Here is a 26,831-nt window from a genome sequence, read left to right on the forward strand (position 1 = left end):
TGTGGGGGTGTGTGTAGAGGAAGTGTGTGTGTGTAGTGTGTAAGGGGAGTGTGTGTGAGGGGAGTGTGTATGTGAGGAGAGTGTGTGTAATGTGTGTGTGGTGTGTGTGAGGGGAGTGTGTGTAGGGAGAGTGTATGTAATGTGTGTGTGTGGTGTGTGTGAGCGGAGTGTGGATGTGTGTGAAGGGAGTGTGTGTAATGTGTGTATGTGTGAGGGGAGTGTGGATGTATGTGAGGGGACTGTGGCTGTGTGAGGGGAGTGTATGTAGGGGGAGTGTATGTAGTGTGTGTGTGTTAAGGGAGCGTGGATGTATGTGAGGGGTGTGTGGGTCTGTGTGTGGCGGGGAGTGTGTAATTGTATGTGTGAGGGGAGTGTGGATGTACGTGAGGGGAGTGTGGGTGTGTGGGTCTGTGTGTGGGAGTGTGTAGTGTGTGTGTGAGGGGAGTGTGGATGTGTGTGAGGGGAGTAATATGTGTGTGTGGTGTGTTTGAGGGGAGTGTGGATGTATGTGAGGGGAGTGTGTGTGGGGGGAGTGTATGTAATGTGTGTGTGGTGTGTGTGAGGGGAGTGTGGATGTATGTGAGGGGAGTGTGTAATGTGTGTGTGTGAGGGGAGTGTGGATGTATGTGAGGGGAGTGTGGGTGTGTGGGTCTGTGTGTGTGGGGGAGTGTGAGGGGAGTGTGGGTGTGTGAGGGGAGTGTAGGAGTGTATGTAGTGTGTAGTGTGTGTGTGTGTGAGGGGAGTGTGGATGTATGTGAGGGGAGTGTGGGTCTGTGTGTATGGGGGAGTGTGTAATATGTGTGTGTCTGGGAGGGTGGGTGGGGTGTTACGGGTGTGTGTGTGTGTGTGTGTGAGGGGAGTGTGGACGTATGTGAGGGGAGTGTGGGTGTGTGGGTCTGTGTGTGGGGGGAGTGTGTGAGGGGAGTGTGGGTGTGTGAGGGGAGTGTAGGAGTGTATGTAGTGTGTAGTGTGTAGTGTGTGTGTGTGAGGGGAGTGTGGATGTATGTGAGGGGAGTGTGGGTGTGTGGGTCTGTGTGTATGGTGGAGTGTGTAATGTGTGTGTGTCTGGGAGGGTGGGTGGGGTGGTGTGTGTGTGTGTGTGTGTGTGTGTGTGTGTACGAGTGTGGTCTTCCCCAACACTGCGAGGCGGGCTGGGAGAAGCACAGGCATAGGAATGAGAAGACATTGTTCTGCATTAGCGCAGGGTGCACCCCTGCCCACTCTGGGCCTTGGTCTCCCCATCTGCAGATGTGTGAAGGGGGCACGAGCTGGTGTCCGTGAGCCCCAGAGCAGAGGCAGGCTCTGCTGCTTCCTGACCGTGCCAATGCGCTCGTCACACCTGGCAGCAGGAGGCTGGGCCACAAGCCTGGAAATCAGCCGATCTGATGCCAGGGAAGCTGCCAGGCTGCAGCTCACACTCCTGTACCTACCAAGGAGGTCTGGACTTGCCACTTCCCTCCCACAGAAGAAAGTGTGGGATTCAGGCAGTGGACAAGTTACTCAGGTGCCGCACCGAGGGGCTGGTGACCGCTCCTCGGCAGCTCTCAGGGGGTTGGCCTCAGGGTCGTCTCATTTGTGTTGGGCACCATCGGGAGCCTGGTGGATTTATCCTGGATGTGAAGTCTTAGCAGTAGGACGGTCTTGGGGCTCCCCCGTTACCCCTGAAGCTCGGTTTCCAGGAGGAGTGGGAAGCCAACAAGAGCAGAGGCCTAGGTAACTGAGACGCAGTCTTAATTCCTCCTTCGTTTCTCTGGGCTGCAATTTCTGTGGTTGCAAATGGGCTACACAGAACCTGCCTGTACTGCCTTCAGGCTTGTTCTGAAGATTCAAGAAGAGAAAATGATGTGCGTGCACTTAAGCTTATGCAAGGTGGTAATGCTATCAAGTGCTAAAAGAATACGTATGCACCAAAAAAAAAAAAAAAAAAAAAAACCCAACAAAAAACCACAGGAAACCTGAGATGACCCCGGGCACCAAGGCCAGGGGAGGAGGAAGGCAGACGTTTGGGCGAGCTGGGCGTTATAACCCCCTCTGCTCTTTAGCAGGCTGAGGGCTCAGATTTTATTAATAGGAAACAATTTCCCATATGTGACTGACTTTGCCCAGACCTGCAAGCCCCTGGCTCTGCCTGAGAAGAAAATTATGCTTCCCGGCAGGGGCTCCCCTATAATTTGCCAAGGTAACTGTTGAGCTAGGAAGCCCACACCCCTTTCAGCCCTTTTCATGGGTTCTGCTGCCTTGCCCTGGAGCAGCTCAGAGGGGTTTATCTCCTTATCCAGTCAGGTCTCGCAGTTAAAACCAGCAACTGTTATCGAACTGCCTCTTCCCGTGGCTATAATCTGCAATTCAAGCTTCATTTTCTCCCCGTACTTTTGGATTCGGCAGTGTGTTTTGGTTAAAAATACTCTGCATTTCTGTAAGTGGTTTTTACGGGAGGCCACTTGGGGTGAGGTCGTCACTGGGGGAAATTCCTGGGTTGAGTTTTCTGGGGGAGGTTCAGGTTGGAAGGAAAGGCCTCAGCTGCTTCACCACAGTGTCCCCAATGCCGCCTCTCTAGGCCCCACTTGCATTGTTCCCTTTTGGGACAACTTGGATCATCTTTGGAAGATGGAAGTGAAATCTGTTTCCTGCAGCCTTTGACCATTCTTCCTACGCCCCTCCATGGCACACAAAGAATGCATCTCATTCTCGTCTTTCATTTTGCAGGACAGGAAACCAAGGTTCAAAGAGATACAGTGAATTCCCCCCTAAGCCACACAGTCATTAGACTCATACCCACTTTGCCCCTGAGCCCTCGCTGATGTCACAAAAACTGGGTTGGTGGCAGGGGAAAGGGAAGGGGGTCCTTGTTTGCCCACAGACAGTGGGGGTGGGGGCTCTGCCAGGTCTTGGGAGGCCCTAGAGGCAGTGCTCACGGAACCTGTCACTGCCAGTTCCGGCTGACCATGACCATGTGACCAGGGCCTGCCTCTGCTTCCCAGAGCTGGGCTTCTCAACAGGCATGCACATTCCAGAGCCCCGGGGGACTTGTCCACACTCTCACACCTAAGCGACCCCAAACCCCATTCTGTTGCAATGGGTAGGGCTGGGGGCTTGTGAATGATGTTCCATAGGTGACTGGCTGTTATCTGGCTGAGAAACAAGTCTCTGAACAGAGACCTTCTGAAAACTCTGGGACTGATTCTTGTAGGTCTAAGATGTATAAATGAATTCATGATGTCTTTTGTTTTTTTTTTGGACAGAGTCTTGCTCTGTCGCCCAGGTTGAAGTGCAGTGGTGCGGTCTTGGCTCACTGCAACCTCCGCCTCCCGGGTTCAAGCGATTCTCCTGCCTCAGCCTCCTGAGTAGCTGGGACTAGAGACATGTGCCACCACACCCAGCTACTTTTTGTATTTTTAGTAGAGACAGGGTTTCGCCATGTTGGCCAGGCTGGTCTAGAACTCCTGACCTTGTGATCCGCCTGCCTCGGCCTCCCGTCAGGCGCTTGGCCTGAATTCATGATTTCTACACTGTTGTATGGTTTTTGTTTGTTTGTTTGTTTTTTAAATTAAAGTTGGAGCCAGGCGTGGTGGCTCACGCCTGTAATCCCAGCACTTTGGGAGGCCGAGGCGGTTGGATCATTTGAGGTCAGGAGTTCGAGACCAGCTTGGCCAACATCTCTACTAAACCCCATCTCTACTAAAAATACAAAGAAAGTAGCCAGACATGGTGGCACATGCTTGTAGTCCCAGCTACTCAGGTGGCTGAGTCAGGAGAATCACTTGAACCTGGGAGGCAGAGGTTGCAGTGAGCCGAGATCGCGCCACTGCACTCCGGCCTGGGTGACAGAGCGAGACTCTGTCTCAAAAACAAAAAAACAAAAAAAAATTGAAGTTGGAAGTGGGGAGCCTGATCAAAGAGGCTTGGAAAGGATGCCTGGCCTCTCTTGGAGCCACTTCTAGAATGGATGACTCCACCTGGGACCCTCCCGAGAACCTGGGGTATAATGCAGGAGGCTCCCGCAGCAGCGTAAGAGATGGAAGCCTGCGCCATTGATGGGGCCGGAGAAGGTAGGGTTTGGAACGCACAGGGCAGGCCTTCAGTAAACAGCAGCCATCACATCCGGCACTGCAGCAGCAGACAACCACAGGCAAGCCCCCAGGATGCGTGGGAAGGCAGGTGGTGTCCAGGAACACCGAGCGAATGCCTTGCTGGCTGCATGGCTCTGACAGACACATCCTCACTCAGTCCAGGGGCCTGGCAGGGTCTTCCTAGGAAGCCTGGGCAGAAACCCGCTGAATAAGGGGCAGTGGCGTCTCTGTACTCACGTTGCACCCAGTTCCCACTCACTGGGCTGAGGAAGTTGGGGTAGAGGCCAAAGGGCTTTTCGATCTTCCTGAGGACCTTGCGGATGTTCCTGACCTGCCGAGAGACGGACACCAGGTGAGCCTTCATGCTTCCAAAGAAGCGGATGCACCCAGCCTGCTGAGGATGGGAGGCAGCTGGTTCAGATGCATGGAGGAAACCTTATGAGGAGGCAGGAAGGGAGAGCTGCCCAACGGACTGCAGGCTCCAACCCGGGGGTGGTGACGTGGCCTTGCCCTGGTGCCACGTGAAGGGTGTGGCGGGGCCTGATCCATAGCCTCTCCACTGACTGCTCTGCCTGGCACCTGGACAGTCTCAACCCCAGAACCACTGCCTGGCCGACTCCTACCCCACCCAACTCTCAACACTTCCTCATTGCTTGCTGCTTTAGGGGTCCTTTGAGGGATTCTTTTGGGGAGGGTTTTTTTTTTTTTGGAGAGAGTCTCACTCTGTCACTCAGGCTGGAGTGCAGTGGCACGATCTTGGCTCACTGCAACCTCTGCCTCCCAGGTTCAAGCAATGTTCGTGCCTCAGCCTCCTCAGTAGCTGAGATTACAGGCCTGTGCCACCACGCCTGGCTAATTTTTGTATTTTTAGTAGAGACAGGGTTTCACCATGTCAGCCAAGCTGGTCTCAAATTCCTGACCTTTTTTTTTGAGACAGTCTCAATCCATCACCCAGGCTGGAGTGCGGTGGCGTAATCTCAGCTCACTGCAATCTCCACCTCCTGGGTTCAAGTGGTTCTCCCGTCTCAGCCTCCTCAGTAGTTAAGACTACAGGCATGCACCACCACACCTGGCTAATTTTTGTATTTTTAGTAGAGATGGGGTTTCGCCATGTTGGCCAGGCTGGTCTTGAACTCTTGACCTCAAGTGATCCACCAGCCTCGGCCTCCCAAAGTGCTGGGATTATAGGCATGAGTCACTGTGCCTGGCCTAGGGAGGGTTCTTTTAAAGGTAGGGTTAATTGACAGTAGCTCATTTGTTAGCTTTAGGTAAAATTGCCTTGTTAATAGGTCAAATATGGTCAAATCCAGCAATCCCACTATTGGGTATATATACAAAGGAAATGACATCAGTATGTTGAAGAGATTATCTATATTCCTGTGTTCACTGCAGCATTATTCAAATAGGCAAGATGTGGAATCAACCTAAATGTCCATCAACAGATGAATGAATAAAAAAAACGTGGTATAGCCAGGCATGGTGGCTCACGCCTATAATCCCAGCACTTTGGGAGGCCAAGGGAGGTAGATCACTTGAGGCCAGGAGTTTGAGACCAGCCGTGGCAACATGGTGAAACCCCCATCTCTACTAAAAATACAAAAATTGGCCAGGCGTGGTGGCACAGGCCTTTAATCTTAGCTACTCTGGAGGTGGAGGCACAAGCACTGCTTGAACCTGAAGGTAGAGGTTGCAGTGAGCAGACTCCATGTCTGCTGGAGCCTTTGCACTCCAGCCTGGACTCTGTCTCAAAAAAAAAAAAAGAAAAGAAAATGTGATAGTATAGGCTAGGGGTGGTGGCTCACTCCTGTAATCCTAGCACTTTGGGAGGCTGAGTTGGGCAGATTGTTTGAGCCCAGGAGTTTGAGACAAGCCTGGGTAACATGGCGAAACTGTCTCTACAAAACAAACAAATTAGCTGGGTGTGATGGCACATTCTCATAGTCCCAGCTACTCAGGAGGCTGAGGTGGGAGGATTGTTTAAGTCCAGGAGATTGAGGCTGGAGTGAGCTATAATCGTGCCACTCCACTTTAGCCTGGGCAACAGAGTGAGACTCTGCCTCAAAAAAAAAAATAAAATAAAATAAAGAAAATGTGGTATACACAATGGAATATAATTCAACCTTAAAAAAGAAAGAAATTCTGTCATTTGCAACATGTATGAACCCAGAGGATATTGTGTTAAGTGAAATAGGCCAGTCCAGAAAGACAAATACTTGATCTCACTTATAAGTGCAATGTAATAAAGTTGAACTCATGGAAGTGGAGAGTAGAGGCTGGGTGCAGTGGCTCACGCCTGTAGTCCCAGCACTTTGGGAGGCCGAGGCGGGCAGATCACCTGAGGTCAGGAGTTCGAGACCAGCCTGGCCAACATGGTGAAATCCCGTCTCTACTAAAAATACAAAAATTACCCAGGCATGGTGGCATGCACCTGTAATCCCAGCTACTCGGGAGGCTGAGACAGGAGAATCGCTTGAACCGGGAGGCGGAGGTTGCAGTGAGCCGAGATGGTGCCACTGCACTCCAGGCTGGGCGACAGAGAGAGACTCCGTCTCAAAAAAAAAAAAAAAAAAAGAAGTAGAGGTAGAGAGTAGAATGGTGGTTACCAAGGGTTGGGGAGATGCTGATCAAAGGATATAAAATTTCAGTTAGGAGGAATAAGTTCAAGAGATCTATGGTATAAGACATGATGACTGTAGTTCATAACAATGTCCTGTATTCTTAAAAACTGCTTAGTGCTAAGTGTTGCTAACTTAAGTATTCAGAATGCTTAAGTATTCTAGCCATTTAAAAAACAGTTAAGTATATAAGGCAATCAAAAAAAGGTCCAATATTGGCAGTTTCATATGGCCCAATCTAGTAATATGCTATTTTATCTGATACCCTGGAATTATTTTGGGGGAGAGGCTTGGGCTCCTGAATAACCCCATGCCCTAACAGGCATTTCAGGGTTTTAATAAAAATAATAATAATTATAAAAAGCAATAACAGCTGTTATCCTTTTTCAGTTCCTTTGAGCCAGATCCGTTATATACATTATCTCCAACCCTCATAACCGACAAGGGATTATCTCAGTGTAACAGACAAGAAACCTGAATCTCAGAGAGGTCTGGTGACTTGCTGATGGCCACCTGGTCCTTAAGTGGCAGAGCCAGGACGTGAATGAATTCTGACAACATAAACCATACATATTCCTGCCCAACACAGGGCAGCACTGGGCCAACACAGATCAGGGCGGTGACCATGGAGCACAGCCTGCCCCAGCTGGAGCAGAAAGAGGCTGGGTTTGCAACCTTTGGGGCTATGAAGGTGAGAAGTGGAATTCAGGAGGGTTTTATCTATAGTGCCTGCTCTCCAACAGTGGTTAAATCCTACTCAGCACGTCCTAGCCAGCACAAGACCCCTTGGGAGAGAAAGGCCCTTGGGACCACACTGTCTCATGTTGATAGAGTTATGTGTGTACGGGGCCGGGAGTGCGGGAGAGCCACCTTTCTGCAGGCAGACCTTCCTTTCCAGGTGACAGCACTTGGCTTTGCCACATCAGATTTCATATCCATTTATGTTAACGAAGTCCATTACGGGGACAGGAATGTGCTTGTACCTGCGTTACTCTTGACTGTCCTGGTGGTGAGCAGTGAAGCAGGCTAAATTAGCTCCCCTGGAGGGTGCGGGCGCTTCTAGAATTTGGGCCAATTTGTTGACTGCCAATAATTGCCTCTGTGGGAGGCATGATTGGGGGATGAAAATAGCCAGAGTATGTAAATGTAGAGGAGACAGAGATAGACGGATGGACTCTAGAGCAAAAGCCTGCAGCCTGCTCTATCAATCTGGTCTGGAAGGAGCCAGCACGTCCTGGGCTTGAATCACGGCTTTATCACTGACCAGCTGGAAGGCCCAGGGCAAGTGACTTGACCTCTCTGAGTCTTAGTTTCCTCCTCTGTAAATATGGGAACTCCAGGAAGACCCACCTCATAGGGTTGTTGGGAAGAGTAGAGCCATTATAATGTGCCCAGCACATAGCGGGTGCTCAGGCAGGGGTAGCTATTACTCCAGAATAACCAGGGACTGGAGTGAACTCCCTGTCCCACTCCATTCGGAGCTGGTCAGAACCTTCCTAGAGGAGTCTGATTTAAGAGCAATGGAAACAGGGAGGTTGGGGGATGGGACTTGGAGGTGGGAAAGGATCAGAAAATAAGAGCTACCAGGAAGTGAGGTTGAACTCATTCCACGAACTTTCAAATGGGGGAGTTTCAGGGAGGCAGAGTCCCTCTCAATGTAAGGAAAACACTTTTGAAGGAAGGGCTGCCAGGAGGACGGACTGTTTAAGGGTGGCAGTGAGCTCCTTGTCAGAGAAAGTAATCAAGAAGAGGCTGAACAGCTCTTCTTGAGCTTCTTAAGGACACTCAGGTGGACTCCTACATTGAGTAAGTAGTGGTCCCAAACCATGCGTCAAAAAGCACATGAATGCATATTAAAAATGTAGATGCCTAGCCCTGGAGTGAAGCCCAGAAATCTGTTTCCTCACAGCTGTGCCAGGTGATGCTTTGAGGCTGGATGGTGACATGATACTGGGAGCCATGGGGTAGCTGTGGGAATCTATCATCTCCCAGCTGCCATGCTGGGAGCCGTGGCATAGAGGTGGGAATCTATCAGTCATCTCCCAGCTCTCGTACTGGTCTAAGAGGCGGGCATCCCAGGGGGAAGACAAGGCTTTGCGAGTGGCACTGCCACAAAGTTCTCCTTGGAGGGCTCTAGAGGATGGGCAGGGCTTCCATCTCCCCAGGCAGCCCTCAGGGAGGGACCGTAGCTGCTGGAGCCTGAGTGCCATCTGAGGGAGGTGTGAGCACTTCCCTTCTTTGGATTTGAGGTCAGACCTACAGTGACACTTCTAGCTAGTGGGGACTGCCTAAGGCCAGGTATGGGCAGCTGTCAGGGCTGATTGGTGCTCTCAGCTTCCCATGTGGCCTTAAACAGCAGGAATGGACAGTTGGGGCATCTGCCATGGCAGGGTATTGCCATGCCAGCCTGCTGATGGCATGAGCTAAACAGGCACAGGGAAGAAGGCAGGCAGATCTCACATGGAAAAGCTAAATGTCTCTGGAAAGGGGACTTCTGCAGCGGGTGGCCAATTCCTGCCAATGCAAGGTGGTGCCTAGATTTCAGTTGCACTTTCTCCAGATTTCACATATGGGTGGTTGCCACTGAGCTCACGCAGACCAGTGAGAACCTTTTCCCCGGCAGAATCTTGTCTCTCCTTTTCCCTCTGTAGAATCTTATTGACTCTGCGTGCTCACCTTCCCTGCCACCTGGCGTTGGGGTATAGGTAGCTACTATTTGCTATCTTAGTGGTAGCTTGGGCTCCCGGGCTCCCCACTGCCCTCCTGCTGATCCATGAGGGAGGACCCACTCGCCTCTGAAAACCCTGTGGCAGCCGCACGCTCATCCCTCTGCTCCGCAGGAAGAAGGGTGGGGAGGAGACTTGCCTTTTCAGCGAAGACCTGGTTGCCAGATAGTTCAGTGAGGTGTAAGAATTCCAAGTGCAGGGATCCAAACTCCGCCAAGATGCTGCTGCTGCCGGCTGTGGCCCAGCCCCAGTTCCCACTGAAAAGACAGAAGCAGCCCCCGTCATCCCCCTTTGGCCAGGCTGGCTCCTCTGCTGAGAGTAACAGCAGCTGCTCGGTGGGGGCACCTACTATGTGACAGGCATGGAACCAGGAGCTTTCGCCGTACAATTTCAGTGACTCCTCCCTGGCCCCATGTCCTGATGAGGACACTGAGATAAAGTGACTCACTGAAGTTCATTTGAACCCAGGCCCGTCTGACTTGGAATATTCTTTGTCTCCATCATCAAGCAACCCCTGTAAGACTTGGGAGCTCGAGACCTGGTACAAGAGTTATGCTGAATTTACAGATGATGTGGATAATGCTATCAGGGGCCACAAGGACCCCACAGAACACCCAGTTGCTGTCCTCTGGCTGAAGGCACCAGATGGCTCACAACCATTGGTGGTTCTGCATGTGGAGGATAAACAGTGCTGTGATTCGGGTGCAAATGGGACCGATGAAAAGCAGAGACCCCGCCTAGCTCTTTCCCTCTCCCAGCACACTGTCAGTGCTGCCCAAGGACATGAAATGGCCCTGGCCTGGAATTTCATGGAACCTACATGGGACAGGCAGGGAGCTCTGGTGTGAGCACACATCTGGAGCTGTGTGCTTTCAAAGACAAAGAATGCAGAGGCAGGATCCCGGTTAATCCTCACAGCTGCCCCTTTTGCAAATGCGGTAAACAAGGCACAGGACAGGGATGTCCCCTGCCTGAGATCACACAGTAATTTGAAGAGCTGGGACCCAGAGCTGGCTCTGATGCCAGAGCCTGTGCTAACTGCTGTGCAGTTTGCTTCTCTTTTGATCATAGGATAGGGAACAAGGACACTGCCTTTCCGGGAGCATTCACTGAAAGTCTCCCTGAGATCTGGAGCCAGAAGGTGCAGGATCAAGTGTCGCTCAGCTAGAGACCTCAGGCAAACCACTTAATCCTCGTGTGCCTCAGTGCCTGCATCCGTAAGACACGGTGAAGGTGATGCCTCCATCTCCTAGGTTCATGCCTCCTCCTTCCTGGGCTTTTGTGGGGATAAAGAGGAAAAGAAGGTGCAGAATGGGGGTGGTTCTGGGCAAGCTGCCCCCCCATGCCTCAGTTTCCTCATATGTATCATGATTATCTTTCCTGTGGGATATTTAGGACAACCAAGGGCACAGGGTCTCTGCAGGAAGGCTGTGGTGGACAGAGGTGGGGCAGAGCAGGGTGGTGTGACTTCCTCCCATTTGTAGAGGCTCTGAGGTGTAGTTAGTGTGGAGCAGGTTGAGCGACTGGCTCTGCCAGGGGCACTCTGCTTCCTTGCTCCTGGTCACACTGCCCTCCCAGGAACTGGCCCCTGTCTGCCCCTCCATCTCCATGGACAGGACTTAGGAAGGCAGGCGTGGGGGTGTGGAGGTCACTGTTTGCCACTTGAGGGGTCTGCTTTTCCTGGGATAGGTCTAGTGATCCCCTGATACTGCTGTTCTCTCTAAACTCCATTCTTGGGGCTGGATGTGGTTTCTGGGAAAGTAGGGACACTTACCAGCCTCCCAGCTTGTGGGAACAGATGAAGGGCTCGGGTTTTGAGATCTTTGGGGTCATGTGACCTCAACACATATAGAGACAGCCACCTTCATCCTGGCTTGGGGCAGGGGACAGTGGGGGAGGGATGGGTTGCACAGGAGGGGAAACTTGGCTCCTGATCTGAATAAACAAAACAACTTCCATTTATTGAGCCGGTATAGTGTGCCAGGCACGGGGACAAGCAGTTTGCATCACTACTTTCATTGAAAGCCCATGACGTAAAGCATCATTCATACCCCTATGCAAAGGAGGAAGCTGAGGCTCACACGGGGAAATGAAGTGTTTGAGGTCAGAGGCGGAAGACGATGGAGACAGGATTCAAACAGGTCTGCTGGGCCTCCCACCCTAAGACGGCCCCGCACTCACCCAGAGGGAAAGAGGGAGCTGCCATCCTGCCCCATCCCTGTCCCTCTTCCCCCAAGGCTAACTGAGACTTCTTTCTCCAGCTTGTGATCTCAGTGAGTCTCAGAGGGCTTCCTGAATAATTGATTCTTCCTGCATTCTCAGGGAAGTTTAAGGTAGGAAAAAGCCACCAGCCCTCCAACAGTCTTTTGTTCTCCTTTTCCCCCACATGGGCCTCTCCTTCCTCTCTCCCACCCCCACACGCTCACCCTCCCAAGTGGGCTTCCTGTGGTGGAGACGCCCTGGCAGACAAGTGAGCCGGCCTGGGCAGAGGCAGGCAGGTGGCTGGGCACCTTTCCTCTCCTGCCCAGCTTCCCACGGTGGCTTCTCCGGGTCCCAACAAGGTGACCTCGGGCAGGTTGGTTAACTTCCCTAGAACTCAGTTTCCTCATCCCTTAAGTGACAGCACCCACACTTCATAGTTATTGTGAGGTATAAATTATGCATGTAAGTATTGTCATTTTTATCATTATGTAATTATGCACATGTAAATGTTGTTGTTACTAAGTTTCTGATCTGTGCCAGGTGGTTCTGGTGGTTCTTATTTTACCTTCACAACCAACTTCGGAGGTAGATACCATTGTCTTTATTTCATAGAATGAGGGTGAGGCCACAGAGTAAGTGGTAGAACTGAATCCAATTCCAAATCCTAGGTGTTCTGTGCCCCAAATGCATCTGCTCTGGGCAGCATCCCAGAGACCAGGAGGGCCTCTGCTCAGCCCTGTGAGCCAATGGGCCAGCAGGAAGCTCTGCTCTCCTCTCCCAGCCTTTCAAGTGCAAGTGGGCCCATAGCCTGTGTTCTCTCTCCTGGCAGGAGGGGCTGCTCCACAATGCCCCTTCCCACCCTGGCTGTAGCTTCTAGGCAGGTACACTCATGAGTATGGTGTAATCATCAACTTTGGAGGTAGACAGACCTGGATTCTAATTAAGTTTGCTATGCTGCTGTGTGACCTCAGGTAAGTTACCTCACCTCTCTGAGCCTCAGTTTCTTTACCGGTAAAATGGAGTCCCTGTGGTTGCTGTGAGGTTGAAAAGACAATCCATGTCACGTGCTCACGTGATGCCTGACACGCAGTGACTTCTCACCAGACGTTTGCAATTGTGAAGACATGTCTATTTGTGTGTGGCGGGAGCATGCACGTGTAAATGGATATTCGTTTGTGAATGTGTGTGCCCGTGTATGGATGCCAGCATGTCTGTGACAAAGGCCAGCTTGTGTATCCAGGCCTTTATGATCTATAAGGGTGGCAGCAGGGTGTCTGCATGTGTGTGAGAGAGCATGAGTGAAAAAGACTGGCTTGGCTGCAGAGGTCCTTGCACAGGCCACCGTCACTCTCCCAGGCAGTCCAGTGTCCCTGAAGGTCCCAGGTCAGGCTGGCCCTGCCTCAGTCTCCCAGGCCGGTCTGTGCAGACACCAGTGAGGAGGTGCAGCTCACACCTGCCAGGGAACGGCCTCCCCTCAGGGTCCTTCCCACCCTGACGAGTAGGGCAGGGCTGGTTACCTACTCTCCTGAAGGGCCCACGTTCTTGCCCCTCCTGTTGGGGCTGCCCACAGCGAGCCCTGCCGGGGGCAGGTGCAACAACAGTAGCCCAGCTCCTGCCAGGAGGCCCCCTCCGAAGAGCAAACTCAGTGCCACATGGGCCCATACAGCCCTGCCACTCTCTGAGCCAGGCATTTTTAGCAACAGACTTTCTTACCAAGAACAAAAAGGGGGATGTTGCCAGGAAATATACATGAATGTACACGCGCACACGGCACGGACAGCACGCAAGCAGCCTAAAAGCAAACGCGCTTCCTTAATCACAAATGTCAGGATTCGTGTCAGATCATGTCCCTGCTCTGAGAGACCTAGGGAAGGGCTGGGGACAGAAGAGGAAGGGATGCCCCCAATGAGGTCCTACCCCAGACCCGGGGAGGGGGAGCCAGAGGACAGTGTGGATGTGTCTGGGCTTCATGACAGCTGGCTGTGTCTCTCCAGGATCAGTGTTTATGGAAGAGGGATCTGAGCAGAGATCCAAGAGTCCAGCTCTGAGGAGTCAACCCTGGCATCGAGACTGGGATTTCTCCGGCCCCCGAGAGCACCCCCCTCCCTGGCCTATGGTGAGATTCCAATGAGTTCACACCCTGAGAATTCTTCCCAACTACAGGGGAGGCCAGTTGACGAAGATGCTGAACATGCCAAGCCCTCTTTTTGCAAGACCAGAGAAAGGTGGTGAAGCCCTTGAGGCCAACACGAAGGTGCAACCTCCCCAGGACAGTGATCGGAGCCACAGGTCCTCCAACCAGAGCCCAGGGCCCCTGCCTCCCCTCCTGGACAGCTGGCTGAAGCTTCTGTTGGTTTGAGAGCCCTGAGATGAGAAATCACTTCAGGAGATGGGATGGGAAGTCTGGTGCAGTGGAACGTCACAGCCTTCCTAGCGTCAGGGTTGTTGGAGGGCCTCGAGGATGGCCCCAGAGAGCTGCAGGGTGCCCGGGGATGTGGCTTCTACTAAGTAGCTCCATGAAGCACAGGGACAGTGGCTAGGGCTCCTTGAGAGCTAGGCTCCTGTTCGGGAGGGCTGGGATCCCGAGATCTCCTAGCAGCTTCAGGGACCTCCTCGTTGTGGGAGGAGGATGGTGTGATGTGCCTGCTGGCTCCGGAACCCCAGCGGGGGAAGAGAGTGTTTGGGGCCATTGTGGAAGACTCTCAAGTCAAGACAGCAATGTGGGATGTCCAGAGGAACTGCCCCCGCCCACCCCAGGAGGCTCAGGCTTATGTGGACTAAACCCTGACACCCAGGTTTGGTGACAAACACCTGTCCAGGGAAGTCGCTGGCACTTTCACCGTGCCACCGACTCACTGTGGCTCCCAAGGTAGGTATGGTCCTCTCCCTGTGCCTCAGTTTCTACATCGTAAAAGAACGGGTTCAACAGAGGTGGTCCCAAGGGTCCCCTCTCCTGCTTGCCTGACTACTGCCCCTGGAGCCTCCTCACCAGCACCACCCAGAGAAAACAGAAATGGCGGGCATGGTCGCAGCAAAGCCCCAGTGGGGAATGCAATGGCACCCTACCTTTTGAAGCTCACCACGCCCTTTGGGATTCCCGTGGGGGTGTTGAACGCCGGCAGGAGCTTCTCTCCCAGCCTGATGGCCTTTATTCGGAACACCTGTAAAGGAGGGGATCAAAGGGCTTTTGACTCCAGGCTGGGTGAGGGAAGGTCAACCCCAGAACTGCTGCAGGCACATGAACCCCCCAGGGCTGCAGGTCTAGAGTAGGGGGCAGTGCTGCAGTCCACCAGCCCGGTTCTTCCAACTGCTGGCCACGTGGACTTCGGCAAGGTACTTCTGAGCCTCAGCTTTTGTCCATAAAATAGGATAATACTGGCCTTCTTAGAGAGTTGTTGGGAGAAATGAAAATTAGATAATTGTGGCAAAGCATCTACCACAGTGTCAGGACTCTGGTGGCAAAGGCTGGATGCTGCTTATTGGGATGGGGCAGCCACTGGGAAGATGAGGGAGAAAGTAGTGAGGTGCGGGGGGTGGGGGGCACCTCCAAGTCCAGATGAAGACCTGGCAGAGACGGGCCGGTCTCCAAAGGTCAATGCCTGCCCACACCACAGGACTACGATACCACAGGCAGAGGGCATGGGAACAGGTGGTGCCGTTCGGACAGACTGTCAAGAGCACTGAACTGGGAGCCAAGACCACCCTCAGGTTCCAGAGACCACTTCCTCCTGGGCGACAGTCTCCCTCTTCCTGCGTAAGAGCAGTGAACAGGCCTGTCCCGCTTTGACATCCTGATCCTGCCCACTGTTCCCATTTCACAAATGGGGAATGAAGGGAGAGGGTGAGTGGCTTATCCTCAACCACCCACAGGACAGCAAGGGAGCCACAGCGAGGTCCCAGGCCTCACGGCCCCTGCCTGAGGCTCAGACCCCTTCAAACTGTTCTGAGATGTCTGATTAATTCAAAAGGACCTGTGACCTTCTGACCCAGCCGTTTCCTGCCTGGGAATTTATTCTGAGGAAATAAATAATCGAGAATGTTGTAAAGACTTATTTATTCCAGCATTGTTTAGAATAGTGGGAAAAACTGGAAGTGTTCTAAATATCAAACAATAGGAAAGTAGTTAGATAATGGCTCCATGCAACAAAATCCCATGCAGCTATTGAAACGATGCTGTGGGCTGGGCGCGGTGGCTCACGCCTGTAATCCCAGCACTTTGGGAGGCTGAGGCGGGTGGATCACCTGAGGTCAGGAGTCGAGACCAGCCTGGCCAACATGGTGAAACCCTGTCTCTACTAAAAATACAAAAAATAGCCAGGTGTGGTGATGCACACCTGTAATCCCAGCTACTCGGGAGGTTGAGGTGGGAGAATCACTTGAACCTGGGAAGCAGAGGTTGCAGTGAGCTGAGATTGCACCACTGCACTCCAGCCTGGGCAACAGGGCGAGACTCCATCTCAAAAATAAAAATAAAAAATAAAAAATAAAATAAAATAAAATAAAATGATGCTGTAGAAGAATATTAACAGCAAAGAAAGGGTTTATAATCTATTAAGAGAAATACATTTCAAAACAGAGTAATTCAACTTTGGTAAAGATTCTATGGATGTGGAAGAAAGGAAGGAAATACAACAAAATATTAATAATGGACTTCTAGGGGGTTAAGCTTATGGATCACTTTTATTTCTTTTGGCTCATCTCTATTTCCTGTGTGATTTTTATAATAAAAGAACACCCACAATAAATGTTATTTATTCTTAAAAGATGAGACCCTAGGAAACCACTCAGAGTGGGGAATACACGGGTCTTTTCACTTCTGGAGCTTGAGGGGGCCCAGTTTGCTGACTTCCTGTGGTCCTTGCAAAACAAAGCCTTCTTGAGTCCTGCCCCCACTCCCCGACAATTGGAAACTGCGGAGGCAGCTGTGTAGGGAATGCAGCGGGAGGGGAATGTCAGGACACTTTAAACGGGGATGTGGACGTGAGGTCTCTGAGGTGGTGGGGGTGGTTTTCTTCTTGTGGGAGGGAGGGGCTGCGCTGCGGGCTGGCAGTGATAGGTCAGAGAAGATGAGAATGTCTAGTGCCAAACAGAGGGGCCCAGAAGCGGGCACAGGGACCAGCCCCATCAGATCCCTTGGGGAGCTGGTCCAGGATTCAGATTCCAAAGCCCAGAACAACAGACAGATCTGCTCTCGGGGATTCCAGTGCACAGCCAGGCTTAGTAACAACAAAGGGCTCTCAAGGCCCTTGGTCGCATTGATGCTCCTTACATCTTCATTTGCCCCCAGGGAGGCTGCCCAAGGTGAACAAATGAACCCACCAGAACCAGAGCCCAGATGCTGAGGCTCCAGGCAGCTGTCTGGCTGCCCTCAGTCCTGGGGACGCTGAGCTAACACTTCTTAGTTGCTCCTCTCTGCCAGGAAACCACGTCCCCTCCTCTGAAGGCCCTGCTGCTGGCTGGCACCGCAGGTCTCAGCTGTCCCTGGAAGGATGCTGGGTGAAAGTGTGCTGACAGGAGTGCCCGGCCTCAGTCCTTGCAACAGCCTGTGGGGAAGGCGCTGACCCACTTTGAGGATGAGAAAACTGAGTCTCAGAGGAGCAACTTGCCCAAGGTTGTGGAGCTGTTAAGAGACTCTTTTCCAGGATACCAAGCTGTCTCTCCAACACAGAGAATACAGCCTAGTGGCCACAATTCCAGAACAGGGGTGAGAGAAACCAGCAGGAACTGCATTCTGTGGGGTGGGAAGGGCGGGGCTGGGAGTCAGGGCCCAGGTGTGGATCCTTCCACTTTGCAGCTGTGTGGCCATGGTGCACCCCTTAGAATAGTGGGAAAAACTGGAAGTGTTCTAAATATCAAACAATAGGAAAGTGGCTAGATAATGGCTCCATGCAACAAAATACCATGCAGCTATTGAAATGATGCTGTGGGCCAGGCACGGTGGCTCATGCCTGTAATCCCAGCACTTTGGGAGGCCGAAGCAGGTGGATCACCTGAGGTCAGGAGTTCGAGACCATCCTGGCCAACATGGTGAAACCCCGTCTCTACCAAAAATACAAAAAATAGCCAGGTGGAGGAGCGGGGACAGTGGGAGGAAACCTCGCTGCACCTTGGTTTCCTCATCCGCACAACACAATGGTGGCACAAGCCTGGCTGCTGCAGTGGTCTTTGTGGAAATCAAATGAGAGGATGTAGAGAAATGAATGTACTTTATAAACTGTGAAGTGCCGTGCCAACCTCACGTGTGCAGTTGTGGTTATACGAGTTACTCCCATGGGCACTGGCTCTCGGTAGGACTGGCCTACCCAGCAGGGGGTCTCCCTCTGAAGCTTCATCTTAAGCAAAGAAAGGCCTCAGCCCAGGAAAAGTGTGGGGTCTCCTTCACCCTTCATTCCACAAACCTTTGTGGGAAATTTTAAGAATGGAAAGACCCACCCAACAGGCACCCACTGCATGTGAGCTCAAGGACTAAGGGAAGAGAGAGGCCTCAGTCTGGTGTGGCTGAGCCCTGGTGACAAGCAGTGACGCCATGCCAAGCTGTGACCCAGGCCCATAGCACAAAGGCCATAGGGTCAGGAGTCAGGCCCAACACAGCCCTCAGACACTGTGCGACCCGGAGCCAGTTACTGCTTCTAAGTCTCAGTTTCCTCATCTGCAAATCGGTGATAACATGCACCTGATGGGGCCATCCGAGGCTCCAGTGAGAAAGTACACGAGGTATGCAGCATGGCATCTGGTTCAGGGAGGTGCTGGGGGGATAGATCAGGAAGGTGTGGCCAGAGGGCAGGGGCTGCACTGACTGACACAGGAGCCTGCCTGCCTACCTGCCCAGGGGTTCTGGCCACGTTGGCCTCTCCTTGAGTCTTTTGAGCTGTTTTTCAAGTCACAGGTGCTCCTGTCCACACCCCACTATCTGGTCTATGTTCTGGAAAGCTGGGTTGCTGGTGCCTTCTAGGAAGTTGAGGCCTCAAAGCAAGTTCTCAGAACCACAGATGCCCTTGAAGAGAGAAGGGAGGAAGGGAAGAAAAATGCAGGGAAGATGCATGGAAGGAGAATGATGGAAGGATGGATGGAAGGAGAAAAGGACAGAAGAAAAGATGGATGGAAGGAGAAGGAAGGAAGGAAGGATGGAAGGAAAGATGAATGGAAGGAAGATAAGAGAGAAGGAAAGATAAATGGAAGGAATGATGGAAGGAAAGATAAATGGAAGGAAGGATGGAAGGAAAGATGAACGAAGGGAAGGAAGGAAGGAAGGAAAGATGGATGGAAACGGGGGAGGGAAGGGTGGAAAGATGGATAGAAGGAAGGAAGAACGGAAGGAAAGATGGATGGAAGGACAGAAGGAAAGATGGACAGAAGGGAGGAAAGATGGATGGAAGAGAGGGATGGAAGAGAGGGAAGGAAGAAGCCATGTGTCTCAACAGCCACCAACTCTTTCCTGAATCGCTCACCCCCAAACCGCCCCCTGAGAGCCCTGAGCTGTGTCCTCCCCTCTTCCTTCCTGCAGGCCATCTCCACCGACCACGGCCAAGTAGGAAGGCTGGGCATATGCCCTGAAGAACACAGATGCTTTTTCTGCTCCTTCTGTCATTTTCCTGTTCTGGAGTTTTCAAATGAAATTCAGGCTCCGGGTGGCTCAAAGCCGAGGGCTTCCATCTACAATTATTTGGGGACAAATTGGTACAAGCGCTAATCTCTGCTGAGGAGATTATGCTCGATGGAGAGAGGCCTGGAGCAATTGGAGAGATAAGGTGCCCGCCTGTTGCTTTGAAACCCTTGACTTCAGCCCCTGGCACCTTCACAGATGAAGGGAAGCGGAAATGACTTTCCAGACAGCAGCAGTGGAGGTGAAGAGGGATTATTCTGTGGCTTGCCCGCCTCACCTCCATGGCTCCTTGGGTGGCGGGGGGCAGGCATCATTATTTGTCTCTGGGTGGTCAGACCAGGGGGGCGTCCAGCCTCACAGCAGCCCCTCTGAGTAATGGGGAACAGAACTGACCAATGACTGATGTTTTGGGGACTCAGGCAACCTCGCCACCAGATATCTGGGCTGTGCTTTTACCGGAGCTCGGGAGCGGGGATGAAGAAGCCTCCCATTTCTAAGAGCTTTGTGGTTTTCAAAATTCTCTCGCAGGGAGGAGAAGATGGGCTTTGGAGCCATCAGCCTTGGGGCCCTGCCCTTTCCTTCCTATCCCATGTCCTAAGAGGTCTTTGAGCGAAGGGGTATCAGAACCATCCATGCTGGGGAAGGAAGCGAGGCCCAGGGTGGGACAAGGAGCTCGCTAAGGCCATGAGTAGGTGAGGGTGGTGTGGAGTGAAGGCCAGGTTTCCTGACCGCACCAGCTCTGCCTTCCTGTAGCGTGCACTTCCCAGCCCTCCTTGTGGAAGCCAACACAGCTCACCTGGGGGCAAGGCCTGGCACTGGCAGACACAGCAGTGGCTGCCCCACCTCACCTGCTGCCCCCGTGGGACCCGGAGCAGGTGTCTGGCTGGTGGTTGGCCCAGGAGGGGAGGGCAAGGGGTGGCTGTGGAGGACAAGGCCTGGGGGTCTTGGTCTTGGTTTTATCAGTCCTAAGAACCAACACTTGTGAAAAGCAACCCAGGTGCCTGCTGGATGCTGAGTGGGATCTGAGTGGATGATGTATGGACCCAGCTGCTGCTCTCAGAGAACATACAAGCACCTGTGGGAGCCAGATGGGCTCACCTGGGCAGCAGAATGGAGGGATCAGAGAGTAAACGAGGAAGAGCCATTCCCCTCTTGCTGCCGCTGCTTTGTGTGATAGATTCAGCCCTGGGGGGCCATCTGGGGTGGGAGCAACATGCCCATGATGAGCAATGACTGATTAAACAGGGAGTGGAGGGATGGTCGGAGGGAAAACAGGCCTTCAGGGGTGGACTTGGGTGGCCCCAGGCCCATCCCTGCCCCCTTAAGTCCCTTTTCCCATGGATGGCATGAGGGGGAAGGACTGGATATTCTCCAAAGCCCTTTCCAGCCTGGACAGTTCAGGGGTCATGAAAGGCCAACCCACCTCTTCTCCTGTCAGGTAGAAGGCTGAGAGGAGTCCCCCGATGTAGCGGATGTTCACCTCAAACAAGGATGCTTCTCCACTCTGCAGGACAGAAAGAAGGAGGGGGAGAGTGGGGACACTTGCAAGATGCAGGCCCTTGAGACCTGCCACTGGCCACTGATATTCCTCCCATACCTGTCCCTGGCTCTGGTAAGCCAGGCAAGGTGATGATGGTTTTCATAACAAAAGTCAAGAGGAATCTGCACCTGCCTGGCAGAACTCCTGCAATTTCCAGCATTCCAAATAAATGCTGGGCTTGGCTTCCTTCCCCAGCCCTTGCTGAGATGATGGCAGCAAAGCGATGCCTGGTTGTGCTCCAAGGAGCGCCAGAACCTGCCGGGAGAGCTGCTGGCTGGAGCTTAGACTGAGGGGAGGCAAATCCCACTCTGGCCAGGCTACTTCGCCTTCCTGGAGGAGACCCCAAGGCTTAGCAGGAAGACAGCAAGGGCCTTTCCTGGTTCTCTGAGGAGGCTGTGGGGCAGACAGGGAAAGGCTGGGGCTAAGAAGGAGGGGGCCAGGCAGCTATGTATTCAGTGAATAGCAGTTTCTTGGGCCCTCAGCTCGGAGCGCACAGGGCATGCCCACACTTGCCTTAATCATTTCTATTTTCTTTCTTAAGTTGGGATTGCAAATCAGGGGTGCTGGAGCATCATGCCAGGACCAGATCTGGGGTAAACCCCACCTGAGCCACTGACCTGGCTTTGGCACCTCAGAAAAGATGTGCAGCCTTTCCCTGCCCCATTTCCTCAGCTGCAGAAGGGGGCTGCCAACCCCTCCCATGCAGGGTGAACACAGGACACAGGGGAGCTGCAGAGAGAGGCCTGCCCGCAGCCGGACATGCCTGTTGTCACCCTCCTTGCCCCAGAGGGTTCCCTCAGCATGCTTTGCACACCACCGTCTTTATTACTGAGAACAGCAGTGCTCATCTGTTAACCTGGGGGAGCTCTTCCATCCACAGAGCACCTGCAAAACCGCTCCCCTTCAGCTTCCCAGGGCTCAGTGAGGTCAGAGTGTGGCGAGGGTCATCATTCCCATTTCTCAGATGAGAAAGTCAAGGTTTGAGGTCGAGTGACCCCACCTTGCTTTCTTCCAGGGACATTTCCTCACCTGCCCCACCTGCCTGAGTGTCCCCCAGCTCCTAAGGCACTGTGGGCAGCTGCCTGAGCCCGTTCTGTATCCCAAAGAGCCACTGTCTACACAGGGAACAAGGCAGGCCTATGGGGACACTCCTTCCTTCTCCTTCCTCCGCCTTTCTCCAACCCAAAGAGGGGTAATGGGGGGATTCTCAGCTTCCTTGGCCTCACACAAACAACCAGAAATGTCAACAAGCCTCAAAATCATCCTAACAATGACAAGGGTGACCTCACTTTACATCAGTATCAGACTTCATAGTGTTATAAAATGCGGTTACAACTCTCTACTGTATTTAATCCTCATGATAAGCCTATGAGTTAGGCATTATTAATATCGTTGCTGTTGTCATCATTCTCATTGTATAGTTGAGGAATCTAAGGCTCAGGGAGGGTCAATGACTTTTCCAAGAGACGCAGGGCAGCCAGGACTCCAGAGGTCTCTGTCTCCAGGGAAGCTCCCCTAAAGTGTTGCGTTCCCAGGCTCTCCCAGACTCTCTCTCCACCCTGCCCTGTGCTGGCAAACTGTCTCTCAAGGAGGCAGGGTCCTCGCTGCTGCCAGGAGCTGCAGGAACCAGCCCCAGACCTGTCTGCAGCAGGACCTGGCACTCCCAGAGCCCACATGGAGCCTGGTGTGTGCTTGGATGCGGCCCCTCCTCCCCTCCCGGTCTCCACTGCTTACTCCCCAAGTCTATGTTAACAGCCTCTCTCCGTGGGGAGCTCCCCTCTGGGATGCATGCCTTGCTTTAGTCTGGGCTGAGAGATCAACATGGTGGGGTCTGGTGTTCAAGGCTGTTGTGCCATCCAGACACATGACCATTCCCTCTGAGAGGGACCAGAGTCCCTGACCAAGTGTGCCTGCAAGGCTGGAGACCAAGAGGTCCCGGGCCTGGTCATGGGTCTGCAAAGGGATATGCACCACCCACTCCACGCCCACCCCACCTGGCCATCTCAACAGGCCAGTGCAGGGCGGGCTCAAGGCTGGAGCAGCTCTGAGCAGATGAGCCACTTCCCCCTCCACAAAGCCATTCCCCACTTGCTGCAGCTGCTGTGTGTGATAGATCCAGCCCCGGGGGGCCGTCCAGGGTGGGAGCAATGTGCCCCAGATGAGCAATGACTGACCTTGCAGGGAGGGGATGGATGGTCGTGGCTGTGTCCCCTCCCCAGGGAGGATGCTGGACTGGGAAGGATGTCCCCACCTCAAGGCTGTCTTAAGGGAGGGACTCAGCACAGACTGCACGGCAGCTCCGGTTCCGAGACTGCTGGGCTGTGCAGCCGTGGAAGAGACCCTCAACATCTCTGGGTCTCAGAGATGACAGGGTGAAGCTGGCTGTTGGGCCTCTTCTGGCCCCCACCCCCCTCCCCCACCGAGGGCCTCTGACTCACCACGTTCAGGTGGAAGCTCTCTTCCACCCAGGCCTTGGCCTCCTGGAACTCCTCCTTCAGCTCCATGAGGTAGAGGGTGTCGAGGGAGTCAATGACTGTTGCCCCGCTGAGGCCTCCTGCAGGCACAGAGCATTGAGGGTGTGACCCAGGGCCATCCTTCTCTTTTCCCCAACTGGACAAGCCACCGTTCTCAGGGCCCCTCCAATGCCAGCGCAGGCTTGGTGGCAAAGGCTGGCCTCAGGCACCATCCAGGGGGACTCCAGTGCCACCATCGAAGCTGAGGCCGAGACCCAGAGTCCCCGCCATGGGCTGCTTCCTCCTCAGGGCAGCAAACAGTGGCCAGAGAGACCGAGGGCCCAGGCTGAGCCACTTCCCAGACCTTGGTCCACTCTTCTGTTGGTCAGCAGGTCAACTATCAGTGCCAATCAGCCACCTACTTTTCTCTGCTTTGGCATATAAAAATCTTTGTTTGTCTGAGACAGGGTCTTACTCTGTCACCCAGTCTGGAGTGCAATGGTGTGATCTCGGCTCACTCCAACCTCTGCCTCCCAGGTTCAAGCGATTCTCCCACCTCAGCCTCCCAAGTAGCTGAGACCACAGGTGTCCACCACCACGCCCAGATAATTTTTGTATTTTTAGTAGAGATGGGGTTTCACCATGTTGGCCAGGCTGGTCTTGAACTCCTGGCCTCAAGTGATCCACCCACTTCGGCCTCCCAAAGTGCTGGATTACAGGCGTGAGCCGTGAGCCACCTCATCCAGCCTGGCATACAAAAATCTTTTTTTTTTTTTTGGAGACAGAATCTTGTTCTGTCGCTCAGACTGGAGTATAATGGTGCTATCTCAGCTCACTGAGACCTTCATCTCCTGGGTTCAAGCGATTCTCGTGCCTCAGCCTCCCAAGTAGCTGGGATTACAGATGCACACTACCACACTCAGCTAATTTTTGTATTTTTAGTAGAGACAGGGTTTTACCATGTTGGCCAAGGCTGGTCTCAAATGCCTGGCCTCAAGTGATCTGCCCGCTTTGGTCTCCCAAAGTGCTGGAATTACAGGCGTGAGCCACCGCACCTGGCCCAAAAATCAATCGTGCCAATCCTCTGTCTCTTCAAGATTAGTTGTACCTAATAGAGGGTGAACTATGGCTCAAATATAAAATAGGATACCATGCAGTCATCCACGCAGGTGAGGTCGACTTGTGCCTATTTACCTGGGGAGACATCCACGGGATCTTTTTCTTTCTTTCTTTCTTTTTTTTAAGTAAATTGCAAATAAGAAAAAAAAACAGTATAATTCTTATTGTACATCAAAGTGTAAGTGTACAGAACTAAGTCTGGTATGACCCACTGACTACCTCTGAGTGCAGGGATTACAGGTGCTTTTTGATTTCTTCAGCTCATGGGTTACTTTTTTATAACCAGAAACTTATTTCCATTAAAAAAAAAAAAGGAAAGAAAATTTGGGCAAAGAAATCAAACAAATACACAAAGCAAAAATTTGCGGCCATTCTCATTCTAGTGCACGAACCAGCTACGAGGCCTGGCCCCTACCACTGGGCATCAGGCACCTGTCCTGGGAGTAAAGGCTAAGTGCAAAATGATACTTTTCCATCCCATGAACCAGACAGAAGAGTAATGAGGAAGACACCCTCTGGCACAACCAGAGCCTTTTGCACTCAGTGCAGAAAACTGTGAAGGTGGAGGGGAGGGAGAAAGAGACATGCCTGCTACTATCTGAAAGGCTTCCTGAAAGAGGTGGCGCCTCCCATCAACTCCTTACAACTATGGAGTCATTGCAGGCAGCAGTAGTTTCCTTTAGGGACCAGAGTGTAACCCTAAGAGGAGTAATTGTTCCTTCAGTGTCCTCCCTGCAGAGGCTGAAAACATTGAGAGTCACAGGCTCCACCTTCCGCAGTGGAAACTCTGGAGCCTGTTGAGCCCACTTGAGTCTGCAGCGTGGGCTTTGCGGCACCTCCTGAATTCAGAGTTAGCCTCTAATCTCCTTAATGAGTGCTTCCTAACTGCTCACTTGTGTTGACTGAAGGCAGAGAATCCTTCTGAAATTCACACACTTAACCACTCTCTAGGCTGGGCAAGGTCTGAAAAAGGACACAGCCTGGAAAAAGAACGGAAGTGAGGGTGAGAGGGAGGGAGAAGTTAGGAGGAAGATGAGGCTGGAGGTCAGAGAATCTATTACCAGAAGGGAGGGCCCGCCAAGGAGGGAGCAGAGGGCTGGAGGCACCCAGCCCTGTGTCCTGGGATGGGCTGGAGGTCGGAGAATCTATTACCAGAAGGGAGTTCGCCAAGGAGGGAGGAGAAGGCTGGAAGGACCCAGCACTGCGTCCTGGGATGGCTTCCCTGTTTGGGCTGAAGTGAATTTCCAGAATGTCAGCCCCTCCCATGCTTAAGGAGTGGTAGGAAAACACATCCCAAAGCCAAACAGACTTGATCCTTTGCCGGTTCATCCCAGCTGCTTCCCCTGTAGGCGGCAGGGCTGAACAGAGTTCCTGGCCTGTATTCACCCTCTCGAGGTGCTCAAGCAGGGAGGCACTGAGGAGCCCAGGCAGACTGAGCAAAGCAGATCGTGCCCAGCACACAGGGTACAGGCCTGGTGTTCATGCTCCTGGCTGTAGTTCAGGCCCCTTCCTGTTCTATCACAGGACCTCAAACCAGATGTTTGAAGGGCCTGGAAGAATCTGGGGGATCCTGCTGCCCCTACCCCTTCATTGTCATAGATGAAGACCTCAGACAGGGGATGGGACACACTCAAGATTAGACCAAGGGGGGACTGGCCCAGCCCCAGGCCAAGTGGAATGTGTTTTCCACGCATCAGGCATTGCAGGGCCGCTCAGTTCTCTGTGAAAACAGTTGCAGATCTGATTGCTCACCCCACCCCACCCACTCTGATCAGTTACGGATCAAGAGAGGCCCAGGCCGTATGTCCTTCAAGGCCAGGGGAGAGGCAGCCGCAGTGTCTGATTTCTGAATCCTGCCCTGAGCTCCCTGGTGTTTTCACCCCATGCGCCCTTCTTCCTCTACATCAGGCTGGGAGGGCAGCCAGGACTCCTCGTGACCAGCTCTGCCCCGTGACGTCCCTGGGGACGCTCTATGCGGCCAGCTGAGAAAGCAGCTTGCTAAGAGATTTGTTGGCAAGTTCCTGCCCCTGCTCTCAGGCTCCTGAATCCTTCTCTTGGTTGGTCTCCCACCCCCATTCCCACCTGGCACATGGCTGAGCTGCAGTCCAGCAAGGCACTTACTGGAAAGCCTTTCATTCCAGGCCAGAGGTTACTCAGCGGTCAGGCTGGGCAGGAGAGAAGGCCCTATCCTGAATTCAACCCTATTTGCACCTGCAGCCACCCTGGGGCAGCTCCCCAGGAGGAAAGACACACTCCCTGTTCAGTAAACAGACCATGATTTATACACAAAGAGCCAGCTTGGACGCTTCCCTAGGGCTGTGGCTGGGGTGGGCTCCATGTTGGTCCACTTTCCTGTTCCAGTTCTGAAGCCATGGGGTTCACCCCTTCCTGCTAGTGCAGAAGGCAGTGAGGTGTCTTAGAAATAATACAGGCCCAGAAATCAGCAGCCCCGCATTCAAATCCCGCTATGAGCCAGCAACACATCTGCTCTAAGCATCAAAGT

At 52.9% G+C, this 26,831-nt stretch overlaps 1 protein-coding gene across 1 annotated transcript in view; it reads right to left on the reverse strand.

Annotated features, from left to right (window-relative positions):
- Positions 1 to 26,831, reverse strand: part of MAN1C1 (mannosidase alpha class 1C member 1) — a 168,083-nt gene that overhangs the window by 16,448 nt on the left and 124,804 nt on the right. Inside the window, exons 3-7 of the mRNA XM_004025196.5 lie at positions 23,195 to 23,310; positions 20,640 to 20,720; positions 14,680 to 14,774; positions 9,551 to 9,668; positions 4,308 to 4,401 (exon numbers count right to left, since the gene is read on the reverse strand). Of these exons, the coding sequence (XP_004025245.4) occupies positions 4,308 to 4,401; positions 9,551 to 9,668; positions 14,680 to 14,774; positions 20,640 to 20,720; positions 23,195 to 23,310 (504 nt within the window). The remainder of the gene's footprint in view (positions 1 to 4,307; positions 4,402 to 9,550; positions 9,669 to 14,679; positions 14,775 to 20,639; positions 20,721 to 23,194; positions 23,311 to 26,831) is intronic.

The sequence above is a fragment of the Gorilla gorilla genome, chromosome 1 (genome assembly GCF_029281585.2).
Source record: "Gorilla gorilla gorilla isolate KB3781 chromosome 1, NHGRI_mGorGor1-v2.1_pri, whole genome shotgun sequence".
Classification (NCBI taxonomy): Eukaryota; Metazoa; Chordata; class Mammalia; order Primates; family Hominidae; genus Gorilla; species Gorilla gorilla.